This window comes from Rhinoderma darwinii, chromosome 1, assembly GCF_050947455.1.
Source record: "Rhinoderma darwinii isolate aRhiDar2 chromosome 1, aRhiDar2.hap1, whole genome shotgun sequence".
NCBI lineage: Eukaryota > Metazoa > Chordata > Amphibia > Anura > Rhinodermatidae > Rhinoderma > Rhinoderma darwinii.
In genome coordinates, this window is record NC_134687.1 from 534,171,127 (window position 1) to 534,189,909 (window position 18,783).

The 18,783-nt window shown below is 42.2% G+C and overlaps 1 protein-coding gene across 3 annotated transcripts in view; it reads left to right on the forward strand.

The window, feature by feature from the left end:
• Nucleotides 1-18,783, forward strand: part of SKIC3 (SKI3 subunit of superkiller complex) — a 194,232-nt gene that overhangs the window by 5,220 nt on the left and 170,229 nt on the right. For all 3 annotated transcript variants that reach the window (XM_075837136.1, XM_075837145.1, XM_075837140.1), the window contains exons 2-4: nucleotides 1,962-2,062; nucleotides 8,787-8,930; nucleotides 10,496-10,587. In XM_075837136.1, the coding sequence (XP_075693251.1) occupies nucleotides 1,973-2,062; nucleotides 8,787-8,930; nucleotides 10,496-10,587 (326 nt within the window). In that variant the 5' untranslated portion in view covers nucleotides 1,962-1,972. The remainder of the gene's footprint in view (nucleotides 1-1,961; nucleotides 2,063-8,786; nucleotides 8,931-10,495; nucleotides 10,588-18,783) is intronic.

Here is an 18,783-nt window from a genome sequence, read left to right on the forward strand (position 1 = left end):
GCTGTGTCCATATATGGATAGTGTAGTCACTCACTTCTCCTGTAGCGGAATCCCCGGCCATAGATTCGGGGATTCCGCTGCAGAAGTGAGTGACTTCGCTGTGTCCATATATGGACAGTGTAGTCACTCACTTCTCCTGTAGCGGAATCCCCGGCCATAGAGTCGGGGATTCCGCTGCAGAAGTGAGTGACATCGCTGTGTCCATATATGGACAGTGTAGTCACTCACTTCTCCTGTAGCGGAATCCCCAATCCCCGGCCGGGGATTGGGGATTCCGACTCCTACAGGGAGCAAAAAAAGACCCTCCTCCTCCTCACATGCACTCTGCACTGTGAGGAGGAGAGAGAGCGCGAGCGACGGTAGACCCGGCCATCACTCGGGACACATTCCGGTGATGGCCGTGTATTACCCGGCCCCATAGACTTCTATGGGAGCCGGGTACCCGGCCGAAAATAAGGCATGTCCCATTTTTCGACGGCCGGTTTTCCCGGCCCGTCAAAAAATCGGTCGTGTGAATAGCCCCATTAGGGGTCTATTGTTCCTAATGCAGCCGGGTGCCGGCCGATTTATGAACGGCCGGCACCCGGCTGGGAAACCCTGTCGTGTGAATTTCCGCCTTATACTGACAAACTTTATTTATATTTAGTGCGAATATTTCCCACATTCAGGGGAAACAAAAAACATGCAAACTTGTAAATAATGAAAACAAATCAAAATGAGACAACAGGAGAGAGGACCCTAATAATAATAATAATAATAATCTTATATAGCGCCAACATATTCTGCAGCTTACAGACAATATCAGACATTACATAGTGATAAAACTAATTTACAATTCAAACAAGAGGAGTGAGGACCCTGCTCGCAAGAGTTTATACCTGTAGAGCTCTGTTCACACCTGTGTCGTGGCTTCCGTTTAGAACTAAAGCCACGACACAGTGCCGGATCCGACGTATGATGCAACCACGTGGCACCCGACAGACCTCATTAACTTAGAATCGGATTAGTCTGAGTTCCCTTGAGGTTTCGGTTTGTTTTTTTTTATAAATGCTGCGCTATTCTTACTATAAAAAGTGAGAGAACTGCCTGGGTGTGAACATAGTCTAAGAGTTTACAAACGTAAGGGCATGAGGGGAGTTACAAAATATTTATGAAGTTTAGATTTTGCATACTGGGACAGCCACTTGTGTGTACAATGGAGGATAGAAATGAAGCTCTAGGAACCAATCATCCAGCCAATATCTGTGCCGACAGTGATAAGGCTAGCAAGTCACGGACAGCAGAAATGAGGGAAGAGATCTGTGTCACCATGTCCGGTTGTGTGTGGATTATGGGCTGTTATTGCAGTTGTAATAAAATTATTGCTATATAAGTTTTCTTGAAGAAATACGGTTTTAAAGCACGGAGTGAAGCGAGGGAGAAGTCCTGAAGACGAGATTGAGAGGATGTAATGAGAGAAAATGACAGCCATAGGTTATTGGTTGGAGGAAGAGCATGAGCTGGTTGGTAGACTGAGAAAAGGGTGGGAATGTTGGAAGGTGCAGCATGGTGGAAAGCTTTGTAGACTAGTACGGAAATCAGAGGCTTACGTATAATCATTAGACGGAAAGATCAACCTTCATTCATTGCAGCGCACTGCTGGTCTTTGTGCACCCATCCATTTTCAGTTCTTAAAGGTGTGATCCTATCAGAGCAACTCCTTTCCATAAACCTTATTAGGGCATATGGGTGCCATCGAGGAGGTTCATTGCTTGGGATCTGCCACTATTAGGCAGAGTGGAGACGCAGTCATGTGATTTCCAGAGGTTTAAGCTGCCGGATCCACAGTGATCAGCTGGTCACCAGTGGATCTTCATTGAGAAAAGAGGTTGTCATGATGCGATCCTTTTCTGTCATGTAAATTACAGCCAAGTATCAATTTTGTATGACTATAAAACCACTCTTGTTTACATTCTGTTTAGAAATAGACACCATGTCCAATAAAGAAGTGAAAGCTGCATTGAAGAGTGCCAGAGATGCAATCAGGACTAAGGAATACAAAGACGCACTGAAGCACTGTAAGGTAAGAAGCTGTCATAACTTGATCATATCATTTTTTTTTTTTTTAACAGTAATATGTTTTAAGGGGAATGTGTCGCCAACGTTTTTTTGCTGTATTTTTTTTTTCTTCCACAAGGTGGAAAGTATTAAAAATTTTATAATAATTTGACATGTTTTCCTATGTTGGCCACCAGAGGGAGCACTTCCCAGAATTACAGCAAGGTGAATCAGGCAGAATCAGCCTGACCTACAGTAGCTGCTGTAAATGTGGGAGGGAGACTCACCCCCCCTCCGTATTTTTGGCTACAAGTCAGGAAAAGGTGTCTTCAAATTGCTAAGCAGTGTCCAACTCCATTTTGGGAGTGGTTTTGGCAGGAGCTACAGGACACACCAAAAGGCTATGAATGATGAAAGTCAAGAGGGAACACCCTGTGGTGAATGACTTTTCAGTTGACCGGTTCACAAGGCGTGTATTTGGCTCGGCTTTTGACGCATTTTACGCGCCAAAAAATGTGGCAAACACTTGATTAAAGAGGCTCTGTCACCACATTATAAGTGCCCTCTCTTCTACATGATGTGAGCGGCGCTGTAATGTGGATTACAGCTGTGTTTTTTATTTAGAAAACGATCATTTTTGACGGAGTTATGACCCATATTAGCTTTATGCTAATGAGTTTCTCAATGGACAACTGGGCGTGTTTTACTTTTTGGCCAAGTGGGCGTTGTACAGAGGAGGGTATGACGCTGACCATATGGCTGGAGGTAATGTAATGTATATTCATTGTCATGCCACTGTAGTAACGTTATAGTGTGTTTATGTGGCTGCACATAGTGATATAACTATATCGCTATGTGCTGTGTAAATGAATGGAGAGAAGTGCATGACGCTGATTGGTCACTGATTCGTCAGCATCATACACTCCTCTGTACAACGCACACTTGGTCATATAGTAAAACACGCCCAGTTGTCCATTGAGAAACTCATTAGAATAAATCTAATATAGGTCATAACTCCGTCAAAAATGATCGTTTTTCGAAATAAAAAACACTGCTGTTCTCTACATTACAGCGCCGATCACATCATGTACAAGATAGGGCACTTCTAATGTGGTGACAGAGCCTCTTTAAGCTTCCCATTTACATCAATGAGAAAGCGCTCCGTTAATACATACAACATGATTTTTTACGCAGGCGTTTTTAAGAAGCACGTTGCAGAAGAAAACGCGTCTTGTCAATTCTTTGTCACGTAAAGCGCGCCAAATGTTCCCTTAGGACTCATAATTACGCGCCAAACAACGTGTAAAAAGCCCCTTGATAGACGCCTCAAAAATCACCTGATTAAAGAGGCTCTGTCACCAGATTTTGCAACCCCTATCTCCTATTGCAGCAGATCGGCGCTGCAATGTAGATAAGAGTAACTTTTTTTTTTTTTTAAATGAGCATTTTTGGCCAAGTTATGACCATTTTTATATTTATGTAAATGAGGCTTTCTAAAGTACAACTGGGCGTGTTTAAAGTAAAAGTACAACTGGGCGTGTATTATGTGCGTACATCGGGGCGTGTTTACTACTTTTACTAGCTGGGCGTTCTGACGAGAAGTATCATCCACTTCTCTTCAGAACGCCCAGCTTCTGGCAGTGCAGACACAGCGTGTTCTCGAGAGATCACGCTGTGACGTCACTCACTTCCTGCCCCAGGTCCTGCATCGTGTCGGCACCAGAGGCTACAGTTGATTCTGCAGCAGCATCAGCGTTTGCAGGTAAGTAGCTACATCGACTTACCTGCTAACGCCGATGCTGCTGCAGAATCAACTGTAGCCTCTGGTGCCGATGTGTCCTCGCTCGTCCGACACGATGCAGGACCTGGGGCAGGAAGTGAGTGACGTCACAGCGTGATCTCTGGAGAACACGGCTGTGTCTGCACTGCCAGAAGCTGGGCGTTCTGAAGAGAAGTGGATGATACTTCTATACACAACGCCCAGCTAGTAAAAGAAGTAAAAACGCCCGATGTAACGAACACAATACACGCCCAGTTGTACTTTTACTTTAGAAAGCCTCATTTACATAAATATAAAAATGGTCATAACTTGGCCAAAAATGCTCGTTTTAAAAAAAAAAAAAAAAACGGTACTCTTATCTCCATTGCAGCGCCGATCTGCTGCAATAGCAGATAGGGGCTGCAAAATCTGGTGACAGAGCCTCTTTAAGCTCTCCATTTAGAACAATGGGAAGGCGCGCCGTTAGTACATACAACACGCTTTTTTACTCAAGCGTTTTTAAAAAAAATGCGTTGCGGAAATAAAGAAACGTCTTGTGAATTCTTTGTCACGTAAAGCGCGCCAAATATTCCCATAGTCAATGGAACTCCTAATTACGCGCCAAAAAACTTGCAATTAGCATACACAAGACGTGTAAAAAGCCCCTTGAAAGAAGCGTAAAAAAACACTTGATTTAAGCTCCCCATTTACATCAATGGGAAAGCGCGCCATTAGTATACACAACACGATTTTTTAGGCAAGTGTTATTAAAAAGCGCGTTGCGGAAAAAAATAAGCAACTTGTCAATTCTTTGGCACGTAAAGCGCGCCAAATGTTCCCATAGTCAATGGGACTCCTAATTACGCAAAATGTGTCAAAAAACACGTGAAAAGCACAAAAACGCCTGTATTTTAAAAGGCGCTTCACAAGAAACTCTAGTGTATTTTATGACTACACGTCGTTTGTTTTTTTTGCGCGGCGTGTGAGCATGCCCTAAGGGAATTATTTTTCATTGGCCTGTAGTTTCTATTGCGGTGCAGAGAGAACACAGAAGTCGCTGTAGGTCAGAAGATTTTTATTTCTTATATTACTAAATTTATCTTTTCACTTTGCAGATTCTGCTCAACCGTTTGGACTGCGTCGTATATACGCTGGACTACTTTGATCATCTATGTTTTTAAAAATAAATAAATATGTAAAATAGTTAACGAGGGTTTTGCGGGGGAGGTTTTGTTTGAATAAAAAAAATATTTTCTTAGGGTGTATTCAAACAGTGCGGTTTTGCCGCGTTTTCGCTATACAGCCGAAAACCGCATCGAAAAAATTGTGCTAAAAACGCATACGCTATTCTATGTGGTTTTCGGCTGTGCGGGAAAAACGCTGCAAAACTGCACTGTGTGAATACAACCTTAGTCCCTGTTCACACACAGTTTTTTTGCAGGCAGAATTCCTTCAGGAACTGCTTGCACTTATTTTCCGCTGTTTTCACAGCAGTTTTCGTCCGCGGCTGTTGAAGTTAATGCAAGAACCATGGGCAAAAACGCCACGAAAAAACGCCTCCAAAAAGATTTCAATGGGAGGTCAGAGGCGGAAACGCTGCTTTTTTTCCTTATGAGCAGTCAAAAGCCACCCAGGAAAGAAACGCCTCTGCCTCCCATTGAATTCAATGTGGGGAGATTTCGGGGGTTTTATGGCACTGATTCCGACGCAATTTCCACATCAAAATGAGCGCCAGCAAGCTCTGTGTGAACAGGGTGTTATATCTCTGTTTTTTAATACTTTATTATCACCTTAGTAATGCCAGATGGTAAGAAAATAATTTTTTATTATAATAAAATCTCCCCCACACAACCCTCTTTCACCATTTTATTTAAAAGAAAAAAAAAGTAGATCATCGAAGTAGTCCAATGAATCTACGACGTAGTCCAAACGGTCCATTGGAACCTGCAAAACAAAAACAATAAAAGTTAGTAATATGCTGCTGCTTCTTCATTCCTTGCTCCTACTGAGAATCGCCATGTAGTTACGCAGTGGTTCACAGTAGGAGCAAGGAACAACGGAGCAGCGGTGCTCGCAGCTGATCCTTCGAAACAGCCGCCAATCATCGGTTTTAAAGGGACAGCGGCGAGCTCTGCTCCGTTGAGGGCCCCCCCACACAAATATGCAACCGCACCATACACAGACCCCCAAACACACAACCCCCCCCCCCCCCACACACACACACACAAACTTCCCCCGCAAGCACACACCTACCTTACCTGCATGTTTGGGGGGTTTGTGTGTGGGGGCGCCCGACGGAGTAGCGGTGCTCGCCGCTGAACCTTAAAAATAGCTGATAAGCGGCTGTGAAAGATAAGCAGAGCTTGCGTGCCGCTGATCCTTCATAGCCGCCAATCAGCTATTTTGAAGGAACAGCGGCGATCACCGCTGCTCTGTTGACAACACATACACACAGCCTAGAACTATACTACATATCAATATATATGAGATGGATAGATTAGAGATGTTAGATAGAAATTTGAAGAAAAAAAAAAAAGTGATTTATTATTACTGTTCTCACGCTCCTGACAGCCTGCCATGAGAGGGAGAAGTTACAGCAGGTTTGCGGGGGGGGGGGGGGGCGCGAGGGGGCACGCACACCTTACCTGCAGTTAGCTGGTCTTCACCAAAATGGCGCCGCCTTTCCTCCTACAAACCAGCTTCTATGCTGGGTCGCTCTGAACTGTGCATGCCACAGAGCATGCGCAGTACAGAGCTAGATGGCTGAAGCACAGGATGTAAGGAACGGCTCCCGCTTTGTGATAAATAATAAATAAAGTAAATATTATATTTTATTACATAATAAAAACACATAAATAAAAAATCAAAAAAACACCTAGCCATAATGTGCAGTGTGGCAAAAGTGTACATGGTTCTTGGCCGCGCCACACGCTACCACTGCGTGGACGAGGAACCACGTCACATGACATTTTCAATAGGAAGGCCATACAATCAGGAGGTATCCAGTAATGGTGCCCTTTCACATAGTGGTAGAGTGTCGCATGGCAAAACCTGTATTGCTACGTGTACGGGTGGTTAAAAAATGATGCATATGTTTTCTATGAATAATAAAACCACATGTGAATACTGCCGAACAACCATCACAACAGAAGGAAACCTCACATTCCCTTCTGTTGACCTGCATTCCAGGGATCTTTCATTTAGTTTTTTAGTGGATAAAATATAGAAGCCAGATATTAGCTTTGAGTAAACGGAAAAGTATGATTTTTAAAACTCTGCCCCCATTGTGTTTAACCCTTCCGTCAAAGGTATACATCTGGAGGATTTACAGATGGAAGGCTGCAATACAGGCGCATATGTCGCCAATATGCTTCTTATGTAAAAAATAAAACCCATACTGCACGGTATACAGCAAAAAAAAAAAAGGTATGCCAACACTTACCAGCCTGGCGTAAGCCAGAAGGACACCCTTTTAGCAAGCGTCGGGTGAATAGGGGCCTAGGAATACATCCAGCATATGTCCCAGGAGCTTTCCTGACCTGTATCTTTTCCGTCCCATTGTGGTCAAGCCCAACGACGAATGTAGGGCTTTAACACAATGGGACCAGAGCCTAATTTAACTTTTTTTTTTTTTTTAAGTATTGTTCATCAATATTAGCTCCTCGTATAGAAGTTCCTAAATATGTTGTTAACTTGTGGAGCTATATGCACCGCATTACATTATATTCTCTGCGTAGTCAGTGGAGCAGCAACCATACATCATCCGTGTTTGATCTATATATGTATCTGCAATATAGGAGAAAACCTGCATAGAAAACGTAATAATTCAGTATTTACAGAAATAATACAGACAATATTTTGAAGGTATTTCAATAGCCTCATGCAAATAAGTCCTAACTTAATGAGAAACACCTAGTCGGTCTGTATTCTCTGTAGTGTACTGCAGACACAGGGGGTTGTGGAGTGGCAACAGGGGTTATGAGGGCCGGTGTCTGCCGCATTCAACACTGTCTTCTGCTGAGAGTTCCTACAGAGCAAGCACTAACTTACAATGTAAAGTCCACCACATTAATAAAATACATCGATATGTCGCCCCTGCCAGTCCTTTGTTTCTTGCTGTATGCGATGGCGCATTGTCCATAATTACAAGTCGCCATAATAACATCACTGTGTTGGCCCATGATTGGGTGCTGTGACCAACAGAAGTAAACTGAGGACCGCCGGGGACCCAGAGATTGGCGGCGTGAGAATTGGCGGAAAAGAGGAATCACTAAATGTTCAAAGATTTATTATCTTTTTTACGTCTTTTTTTTTTTAATCCGGTTTATTAAATGATATGCTGCATTAGAGAATTACATAAATGGTAATTCCTTAATAAGGCTAAATTCACACTAGCGTTAGTATATGTTTACCTCTCTTCCGTCAGGGGAAGAGAGGATCGAAATATTAAACGGAAAGCAACGGTCCCGTTAGAATTACCTTTGATTTCAATGGTAATTCTTTTGTTTCAGTTACTTTCCGTTTGTCTCCGTTCGCTAGGTTTCCGTTTCTCTTAATGGAAGTAAAAGTGCAGTCTGCAGAACTTTTGTTTCCGTGAAAAAAACTGAAACCTAGCGAATGGAGACAAACGGAAAGCAACTGAAACAAAAGAATTGCCATTGAAATCAATGGTAATTCTAACGGGACCGTTGCTTTCCGTTTAATATTTCGATCCTCCTCTGACGGAAGAGAGGGAAACGTGTACTAACGCTAGTGTGAACTTAGCCTTAAATGTTATTATAGACAATTCTTCTATTCCTACTAGTATCTGTATTCTTTCACATTCATATTTAATATTCCCTGTGCTAACACAGATTACAGATCACACAACCTGTGTCTTTATGACTTTTGACAGAACACTGGCTTCAGTATACAGGGGATTAGAAATGGCCACAGATAATAGAGCTACAGTCATTCTATACATTTTCTTTTGGCTTTGTTCCATATATAGGCCGTACTGAAGTTAGAGAAAAATAACTACAATGCCTGGGTTTTCATTGGATTGGCAGCTTCTGAGCTGGAGCAACCAGAACAGGCCCGGGCTGCGTACAAGAAGGCTACGGAGCTGGAACCAGAGCAGTTATTGGCCTGGCAGGTAGAGTATGGGATTGATTGTGGAGGGAATCTGTGGCTCATGCTGCATTCTAGAGGAAGAGCTGCGGAGCACATTGATATAATGTTTTGTACAAATTTATATCAGTTACGGACGGAGGACAGAAAAACGGAACTTGCTGCGAGCTGCTGATAACTCCAGCATTAGAAAAACCGGTGTGATTTCTTCCAATAACAGCGCCACCCCTGTCCATGTGTTATGTCTGGTATTGCAGCACAACTCCATTGAAGTGAATAAGGCTGAGCTGCAATACCACACACAACCTGTAGACAGGGTTGGTACTGGTTTTAGAAGCAGCAGCCATGTATTTCTAATCTTGGACTACCCCTAATACTGAATAATTTTATAGAAAACTGTACATCAATGAACTCAGCCGCTCTTCCTCTATAACATGATTTTTCTAACCACTGTTGAACGTTCAGTAGTTTGAAATTTTAGGCTGAGGATCTGATGGACATTTCCAAACAATTCTCAGCCGTTCACTAGGCAGCAATGCTCTGTGTTAATGTAATGTTGCTGGGAATAATTAGATTTTTCATGTACAATGGAGTTTCCCTTTAATACCTTCACAGTTGTTCCAATCAAAGCTGGATTGGCTGTGTGCTGAGAGCATAGTCCTGTCTGACAGTCTGGTTGCTAGGGATTCACTGTCAAACAACCTCAATCTTTCAATCCAGTTGTCAGACAGCACATCCCTAGCAACCAGTGGAGAATTACTCTACTAGGTCTTCAGCAGAGAAGGTGCAAAAAGACTTGTCACAAAGTAAATCACAGTGTTTTTAATACTCTATTGTCATTTTGAGCCTAAATACAGCTAGTATATTGTCTCTATTAACCACAGCGGTCACTGTCATTTTCTTTTTTTTTTCTCTCTTTTTATTGAAAAGTCCAGCGATTACTGTGTGTTACTTGTAGCCACTGATAATCTTATTATTGGTCTAATACTTTTATGCATTTAGAAAGAGCAACACAATTATACCATGTTAAGATTTCCGGTGAAACACAAGCATGGTGGATCTTTATAAATATATGATAAAGATATAAAACAGCTGCACATTCAAAGTAATAAGTACATTTGTTTACTGGTTTAGGCCCCATGCACACGACCGTGCCCGTAATCGCGGTTCGTACTTACGGGCATGGGCGGCCGTGGATAGTCGTCCGCATTTGCGGACCGTGCTCCCATTGTAAAGTATGGGAGCACGGCCCGTAAAATAAAAAAATAGGATATTTCCTATTTTTTACGGAAGGTTTCTACGGCACGGACACCTTCTCGGAAATACGCGGGAAGGTGTCCGTCGGCCATAGAAATGAATAGGTCCGTAATTATGGCCGAAATCTACAGTCGTGTGCATGGGCCTTAGGTGTCTATGCCATAGAAAGCCTCCGCAAAAGATAGGATGTGTCCTATGTGTCCTATGTTTTGCTTTTTACGGACGGTGCTCCCATACTTTATACGGGTCAGCCTTGCCCATACTCTCCGACAGTGATTATGGATACGGTTGTGTGCAGGGGGCTTTAATATATTTTTGATTATCCTTTTGTAGGGTTTGGTAAACCTATATGAGAAGGTCACCCAAAAAGATTTTAAGGAAGATTTGCCAAATGCATATCAAAAATTGTTGGAACTTTACAAAAGGTAAGTACTTCTGTATGTGTATAACATGTATACCTTGTGTAAATTTTACGATTTGTTTCTTGTTGTAAAGTGTTTCTCCAACTACAGTTCATTAATGGCTCTCCCAAAAACTTTTAACCCCTTAATGAGCAGCCTATTTTAGACCTTAAGGCTATGTTCACACGGGGTCTTTTGCCGAGTTTTTTGACGCGGAAACCGCGTCGCAAAACTCGGCAGAAACGGCCCGAGAACGCCTCCCATTGATTTCAATGGGAGGCGTCGGCGTCTTTTTCCCGCGAGCAGTAAAACTGCCTCGCGGGAAAAAGAAGCGACATGCCCTATCTTCGGGCGCTTCCGCCTCCGACCTCCCATTGACTTCAATGGGAGGCAGGAGAAAGCGTGTTTTCTGCCCGCGGCGCTCAATGGCCGCGGGCGAAAAACGGCGCGATCATTGCTATTCACACGGAGTATTTTGGGGGAGGAATATCTGCCTCAAAATTCCGTTTGGAGCTTTGAGGCAGATATTCCTCCCCCAAAATACTCCGTGTGAACATAGCCTTAAGGGGTTTTCCCATCTTGGACATTTATGACCTATCCACAGGATATGCCATAAATGTCAGATAGATGCGGGTCCCACCTCTGAGACGCGCACCTATCTGTAGAAGGGCCCCTAAACCCCATTTTATATTTTTCGGCTCCCGCTGCCTCCCAGCCATTTCCTGATTTGATGGACAGGTGTTACGAAAACGGCGTAGCATCGTCGCATTCAAAGCTATAACTTTTTTATTTTTCTGTTGAAATAGCTGTGCGAGGATTTGTTTTTATATGGATGAGCTGAATTTTTAAATGGCACCATTCTGGGGTACAAATGATTTTTTAGTAACTTTTTTTTGGGGGGAATAGAAAAAACCCCAGCAATTCCATCACTGTTCCATGCGTTTTAAATTTACACCATTCACCGTGCAGCGTAAATATCATGTTACCTTTATTCTATACGTCGGTAGGGTTATGGCGATACAACATATGTGTAGGTTTTTTAAGTTTTACTACTTTACAAAATAAAGATAACGTTTTTATTTTTCCGTTATTGTAGTTGTATGTAGGCTTGTTTTTTCATTGGTGCATGAGATGTAGTTTTCATTGGTACCATTTTAGGTTACATGGGACTTATTGATTTACTTTTATTGTTTTTGGGGGGGGGGGGGGGGGCAATGAAAAAAATAGCAAAACTTTTTTTTTTTTTTCCTTTTCAGGTTTAATAATTTCTATATCACATGAATTATTTTTTTAGTCCCACAACGGGAATTTACAATGATCGCTTATATAATGCTTTGGTCTACTTTGGATTTAGGCCCCATGCAAACGACCGTAGAATTAGTCTGTAATTACGGACCGTAATTATGGACTCATTCACTTCTATTGCCCACGGACACCTTCCTGTATATTTACGGGAAGGTGTCAGTGCCGTAGAAAGGCTCCGCAAAAGATAGTACATGTCCTATTTTTTCTTTTTAAAGACCGTGCTCCCATACTTTATATGGGAGCACGGCCTGCAAATGGGGCAGCTGTAAGCGGCCGGCGGTGCCCGTAATCACGGACCGTGATTACGAGCACGGTTGTGTGCATTGGGGCCTTACTCAGGTGATCTCGCAATAGAAGCTGTATGACGATGATAGGACAGCGCCACCAAAACAATAACAACGAGATAACCACAGCACACTCTTTGAGGATGCTTTGTAATAAGTGATATTTATTGATTTCTCAATTCAAGAATCGTGAAAATGCATAACGGTATATAACAATGAAAAAGCGACACAACAAAGGATTGATGTTTCGTCCTCCCGGACCTTAACCCCTTCCCTCTTTAGCCACTTTTGACCTTCCTGACCGAGCCTCATTTTTCAAATCTGACATGTTTGAATTTATGTGGTAATAACTCCGGAATGCTTTCACCTATCCAAGCGATTCTGAGATTGTTTTCTTGTGACACATTGGACTTTAAGTTACTGGCAAAATTTGCTCGATATGTTCAGTATTTAATTGTGAAAAACACAAAAATTTTGCGAAAAATTGCAAAAATTAGCTTTTTTCTCAATTTAAATGTATCTGCTTGTAAGACAGGCAGTTATACCACACAAAATTGTTGCTAATTAACATCCCCCATATGTTTACTTTAGATTGGTATCGTTTTTTGAACATCCTTTTATTTTTCTATGACATCACAAGGCTTAGAACTTTAGCAACAATTTCTCACATTTTCAAGAAAATTTCAAAAGGCTATTTTTACAGGGACCAGTTCAGTTGTGAAGTGGCTTTCAGGGCCTTATATATTAGAAACCCCCAAAAAGTCACCCCATTTTAAAAACTTCACCCCTCAAAGTATTCAAAACAGCATTTAGAAAATGTCTTAACCCTTTACACATTTCACAGGAATTAAAGCAAAGTAGAGGTGAAATTTACAAATTTCATATTTTTTTGCAGAAATAAATTTTTAATACAATTTTTTTTATAACACAGAAGGTTTTACCAGAGAAATGCAACTCAATATTTGTTGCCCAGTTTCTGCAGTTTTAGGAAATATCCCACATGTGGCCCTAGCGTGCTACTGGACTGAAGCACCGGCCTCAGAAGCAAAGGAGCACCTAGTGGATTTTGGGGCCTTATTTTTGTTAGAATAAATTTTAGGCATCATGTCAGGTTTGAAGGGCTCTTGCGGTGCCAAAACAGTCAAAATCCCCCAAAAGTGACCCCATCTGGGAAACTACACACCTCAAGGAAATTATCTAGGGGTACAGTGAGCATTTTGACCGCACAGGTTTTTTACAGAAATTATTGGAAGTAGGCCATGAAAATTAAAATCAACATTTTTTCAAAGAAAATGTAGGTTTAGCGATTTTTTTTTTCTCATTTCCACAAGGACTAAAGGAGAAAAAGCACCGTAAAATTTGTAAAGCAATTTCTCCCGAGTAAAACAATACCCCACATGTGGTAATAAACGGGTGTTGTTTGGAGACACGGCAGGGCTTAGAAGGGAAAGAGCGCTATTTGGCTTTTGGAGCTCAAATTTAGCAGGAATGGTTTGCGGAGGCCAGGTCGCATTTACAAAGCCCCTGAGGGGACAAAACAGTGGAAAACCCCCACAAGTGACCCCATTTCGGAAACTACACCCATTGAGGAAATTATCTTGGGGTATAGTGAGTGTTTTGACCCCACAGGTTTTTTGCATAAATTATTGGAAGTAGGCCCTGAAAATGACAATCTAAATTATTTCAAAGAAAATGTAGGTTTAGCTAATTTTTTCTCATTTCCACAAAGACTGAAGGAGAAAAAGCACCATAAAATTTGTAACCCAATTTCTCCCAAGTAAAACAATACCCCACATGTGGTAATTAACGGCTGTTTGGAGACACGGCGAGGCTGAGAAGGGAAAGAGCGCTATTTGGCTTTTGGAGCTCAAGTTTAGCAGGAATGGTTTGCGGAGGCCATGTCACATTTACAAAGCCCCTGAAGGGACAAAACAGTGGAAACCCCCCACAAGTGACCCCGTTTTGGAAACTACACCCATTGAGGAAATTATCTAGGGGTATAGTGAGCGTTTTGACCCAACAGGTTTTTTGCATAAATTATTGGAAGTAGGCCCTGAAAATGACAATCTAAATTTTTTCAAAGAAAATGTAGGTTTAGCAAATTTTTTCTCATTTCCACAAGGACTGAAGGAGAAAAAGCACCATAAAATTTGTAAAGCAATTTATTCCCGAGTAAAACAATACCCAACATGTGGTAATAACCGGCTGTTTGGACACACGGCAGGGCTTCGAAGGGATGGAGTGCCATTTGGCTTTTGGAGATCACATTTAGCAGGAATGGTTTGTGGAGGCCATGTCACATTTACAAAGTCCCTGAGGAGACAAAACAGTGGAAACCCCCCCACAAGTGACCCCATTTTGGAGACTACACGCATTGAGGAAATTATCTAGGGGTATAGTGAGCGATTTGACCCCACAGTTTTTTTGCAGAAATTATTGGAACTAGGCCCTGAAAATAAAAATCTACATTTTTTCAAAGAAAATGTAGGTTTAGCTTATTTTTTTTCTCATTTCCACAAGGACTGAAGGAGAAAAAGCACCACAAAATTTGTAAAACAATGCCCCACATGTGGTAATAAACGGCTGTTTGAAGACACGGCGTGGCTTAGAAGGGAAAGAGCGCTATTTGGCTTTTGGAGATCACATTGAGCAGGAATGGTTTGCGGAGGCCATGTCACATTTACAAAGCCCCTGAGGGGACAAAACAATGAAAACGCCCAAAAAGTGACACCATTTATTAAACTACACCTCTTGAGGAATTCATCTAGGGGTGTAGTGAGCATTTTGACCCCACAGATGTTTCATAGAATTTATTAGAATTGGGCAGTGAAAATAAAAACAATCCTTTTTCTTCAATAAGACGTAGCTTTAGCTCAAATTTTTTCATTTTCGCAACAAATAAAGGAAAAAAAAGAACCCAACATTTGTAAAGCAATTTCTCCCGAGTACGGCAATACCCCATATGTGGTCATAAACTGCTGTTTGGGCACACGGCAGGGCTCAGAAGGGAAGGACGGCCATTTGGAGTGCAGATGTTGCTGGATTGGTTTCTGGGCGCCTGTGGGCCCAAAACAGTGGAAACCCCCCAGAAGTGACCCCATTTTGGAAACTACACCCCTCAATGCATTTACCTAGGGGTGTAGTAAGCATTTTAACCCTGCAGGTGATTGGCAGAAATTGGTGTGCACTCGATGTTGCAGAGTGAAAATGGGATTTTTTTCAATAGATATGCCAATATGTGGTGCCCAGCTTGTGCCACCATAACAAGACAGCTCTCTAATTATTATGCTGGGTTTCCTGGTTTTAGAAACACCCTACATGTGGCCCTAATCTCTTGCCTGGACAGTCGACCAGGCTCAGGAGTGAAAGCGTACCATGTAAAATTGAGGCCTAATTTGGCGATTTACAAAGTATTGGTTCACAACTGCAGAGGCTCTGATGTGAAATAATAAAAATAAACCCCTGAGAAGTGACCCCATTATGGAAACTGCACCCCTCAAGGCATTTATTAAGGGGTGTAGTGAGCATTTTCACCCCACAGGTCTTTTCCATAAATGAATGCGCTGTGGATGGTGCAAATTCAAAATTTATATTTTTCCCTAGATATGCCATTCAGTGGCAAATATGTCGTGCCCAGCTTATGCCACTGGAGACACACACCCCAAAAATTGCTAAAAGGGTTCTCCCGGGTATGACGGTGCCATATATGTGGAAGGAAACTTCTATTTGGGGACGCTGTAGGGTTCAGATGGGAGGAAATGCCATTTGGCTTTTGGAGCGTGGATTTTGCTTGGTAGTAGTTTTGTTTGGAGTCGTACTGGTGTTTCCGTTTATAATGTGGGGGCATATGTAAGCCGGGCAGAGTATATAAGGGGCATAGTCAGGTGGTATAATAATGGGGTAAAAAAAAAACAATAAAATGATCCATAGATGTGTGTTACGCTGTGACACAATCCTTTCTGCACAGGCCGGTGTCGCACTGATATATGGCGTCCTTTCTTATCCCCCTTTTGGTCCACACTCCGCGCCTTTGCAGTTTGGGGAATTTTGCTGGGAAGTGTTGTCCTGGTATAATACGGGCACCCTCGCTTCCAGCGGATATGTTTGGGCCCTCCCTTTCCTGGTTCCCTAATTTTAGGTCCTTGATAAATCGCCCCTTCAAACAGAAGAAATGTTCCCCTCGGGCACAACTGTATATTTTTTTATTTCCTGACTTATTGGAGCCATAACTAATTTTAGTTTTTCATAGACGTAGCGGTATGAGGGCTGGTTTGTTGTGGGATGAGCTGTAGTTATTATTGGTACCATTGTGGTGTACATGCAACTTTTTGATCACCTTTTATCCTATTTTTTGGGATGCCAGGTAAACAAAAAAACGCAACTCTGGCACAGCTTTTTTCGTTTTTTTTATACAGCGTTCACCATGCGTTATAAACTACATGTTAACTTTATTCTGCGGGTCAGTACGATTCCGGCGATACCTAATTTATAGAACTTTTTCATGTTTTACAACTTTTTGCACAATAAAATTACTTTTGTAAAAAGAATGTATTTTTTCTGTCGCCAAGTTGTGAGAACCATAACTGTTTAATTTTTTTATCGACGGAGGTGTATGAGGGCTTGTTTTTTGCGGGACGAGCTATAGTTTTTATAGGTACCATTTTTGGATACGTGCGACTTTTTGATCACTTTTTATTCTAATATTTGTAGGGCAAAGTGACCAAAAAAAAGAAACTCTGGTAACGTTTTTTACGTTTTTTTTTACGCTGTTCACCGCGTGCAATAAATAATATAATATTTTGATACCTCCGGTCGTTACGGTCGTGGCGATACCAAATACATATGGTTTATTATTATTTTTCAATAATAAAGGACTTGATAAGAGTAAAAGGGGGATTGTGTTTTATTTGATTACTTGAAAGTTTTATTGTTTTCAAACTTTTATTTTTTGCACTTTTTTTTGTACACTTTTTTTATACTTTTTTTACACTTTTTCTCAAGTCCCACTAGGGGACTTGAAGGTACAACGGTCAGATTTTTTTTTCTAATACATTGCACTACCTATGTAGTGCAATGTATTAGATCTGTCAGTCATTCACTGACAGCAAGCCGATTAGGCTTCGCCTACCAGCGGGGCCTAAATCGGCTTCCGTAATGGCAGAGCAGGAGACCATTGTGTCTCCTGTTGCCATAACAGCAGTCGCCAGTCCTGATTGCTTGTCAGGGCTGGCAATCTGCTAGTAACCGCTACGATGCAGCAATCGCTTTCGATTGCTGCATCGAAGGGGTTAATGGCAGGGATCGGAGCTAGCTCCGGTTACTGCCGTTACAGGTGGATGTCAGCTGTACAGTACAGCTGACTTCCACCGCTGATGACTCCGGATCAGCTCCTGACCCGGCGCCATCTTGCCAGCAGCTACGGAAGCCGATCAGGCTCCGCCGCCGGGCGGATATTGACCGGCTTCGGTGCTAGGCAGACCGGGAGGCCAGTATTAGGCCTCCGGTTGCCATTGCAGCCACCGGAACCCCGGCAATTTCATTACTGGGGTTCCGATGAGCTGCAAACACCTTAAGTGCAGCGATCGCGTTTGAGCGCTGCACTTAAGGGGTTAATGGCGGGGATCGAAGCTAATTTCGGTCCCCGCCGTTACAGCCGATCCGTCAGCTGTAAGATACAGCTGAGATCCGGTGATTGAAGGCACCGGCTCAGCTTCTGAGCCGGTCCCAAACATTCGGCGTATAGGTACGTCAAGATGCGGGAAGTCAATGCTTTCCATGACGTACCTATACGGCAAATGTCGGGAAGGGATTAATATCCAAGTCGCAGGTATCCAAATAGGGGGCACTCTGTAGTGTGCGCTATTTAGTGCTACTTGCGCCTCCTATTTGGATACCTGCGACTGGTAGATTACAGTCTAAGAGATTATTGTTATATACCGTTATGCATGTCCACAATTCTTGAATTGAGAAATCAATAAATATCACTTATTACAAAGTATCCTCAAAGAGAGCGCTGTGATTCTCTCGTTATTATTATTAAAGTGTGATCCTCCCTGTTTCACAAAGCACCTCGCCTCAAATCCTTTGAGTACATCCCATCTCCTATATATTGATACCGCCAAAACAGATACCGCCCCCAGTGACACCTCAGCGTTACCACCCCTCTGGCTAGTGTAGCCTAATTAGCATAATAATAAAATGGCTCATAACTCGGAAAGTAAAAAACGGATTAGGATACAAATTACACTGACATCATCAGCGTGACCGTTCCTATGACATGAGGTAGGAAATGAGGCATTACTGAACTGGTGACAAGTTTGCTTTAAGGGGTTAATAAATGCTGGCTATTTTACCTGATGTAATAATGTTATAGCACAGATAAAAACTTTTCTATCTATATTTGTCACTACGTGATCATGGTGATTTAATTTTAAAGGATTCCAGTGTTAAAGATATCGCTCGGTCATGTTGCTTTTATAACTTGACCTTTGGATACAGCAGCAGTTGTGAGTAGAGTTTGACCGCTATTAGCATGTAGCAAGCTAGTTCTGGCTGTCATCTTTTTAATAATTTTAAAAGCACTCACTTTATTTTCTGTACCTTTTTACTCAGTGTGAGGTGATTATTACAT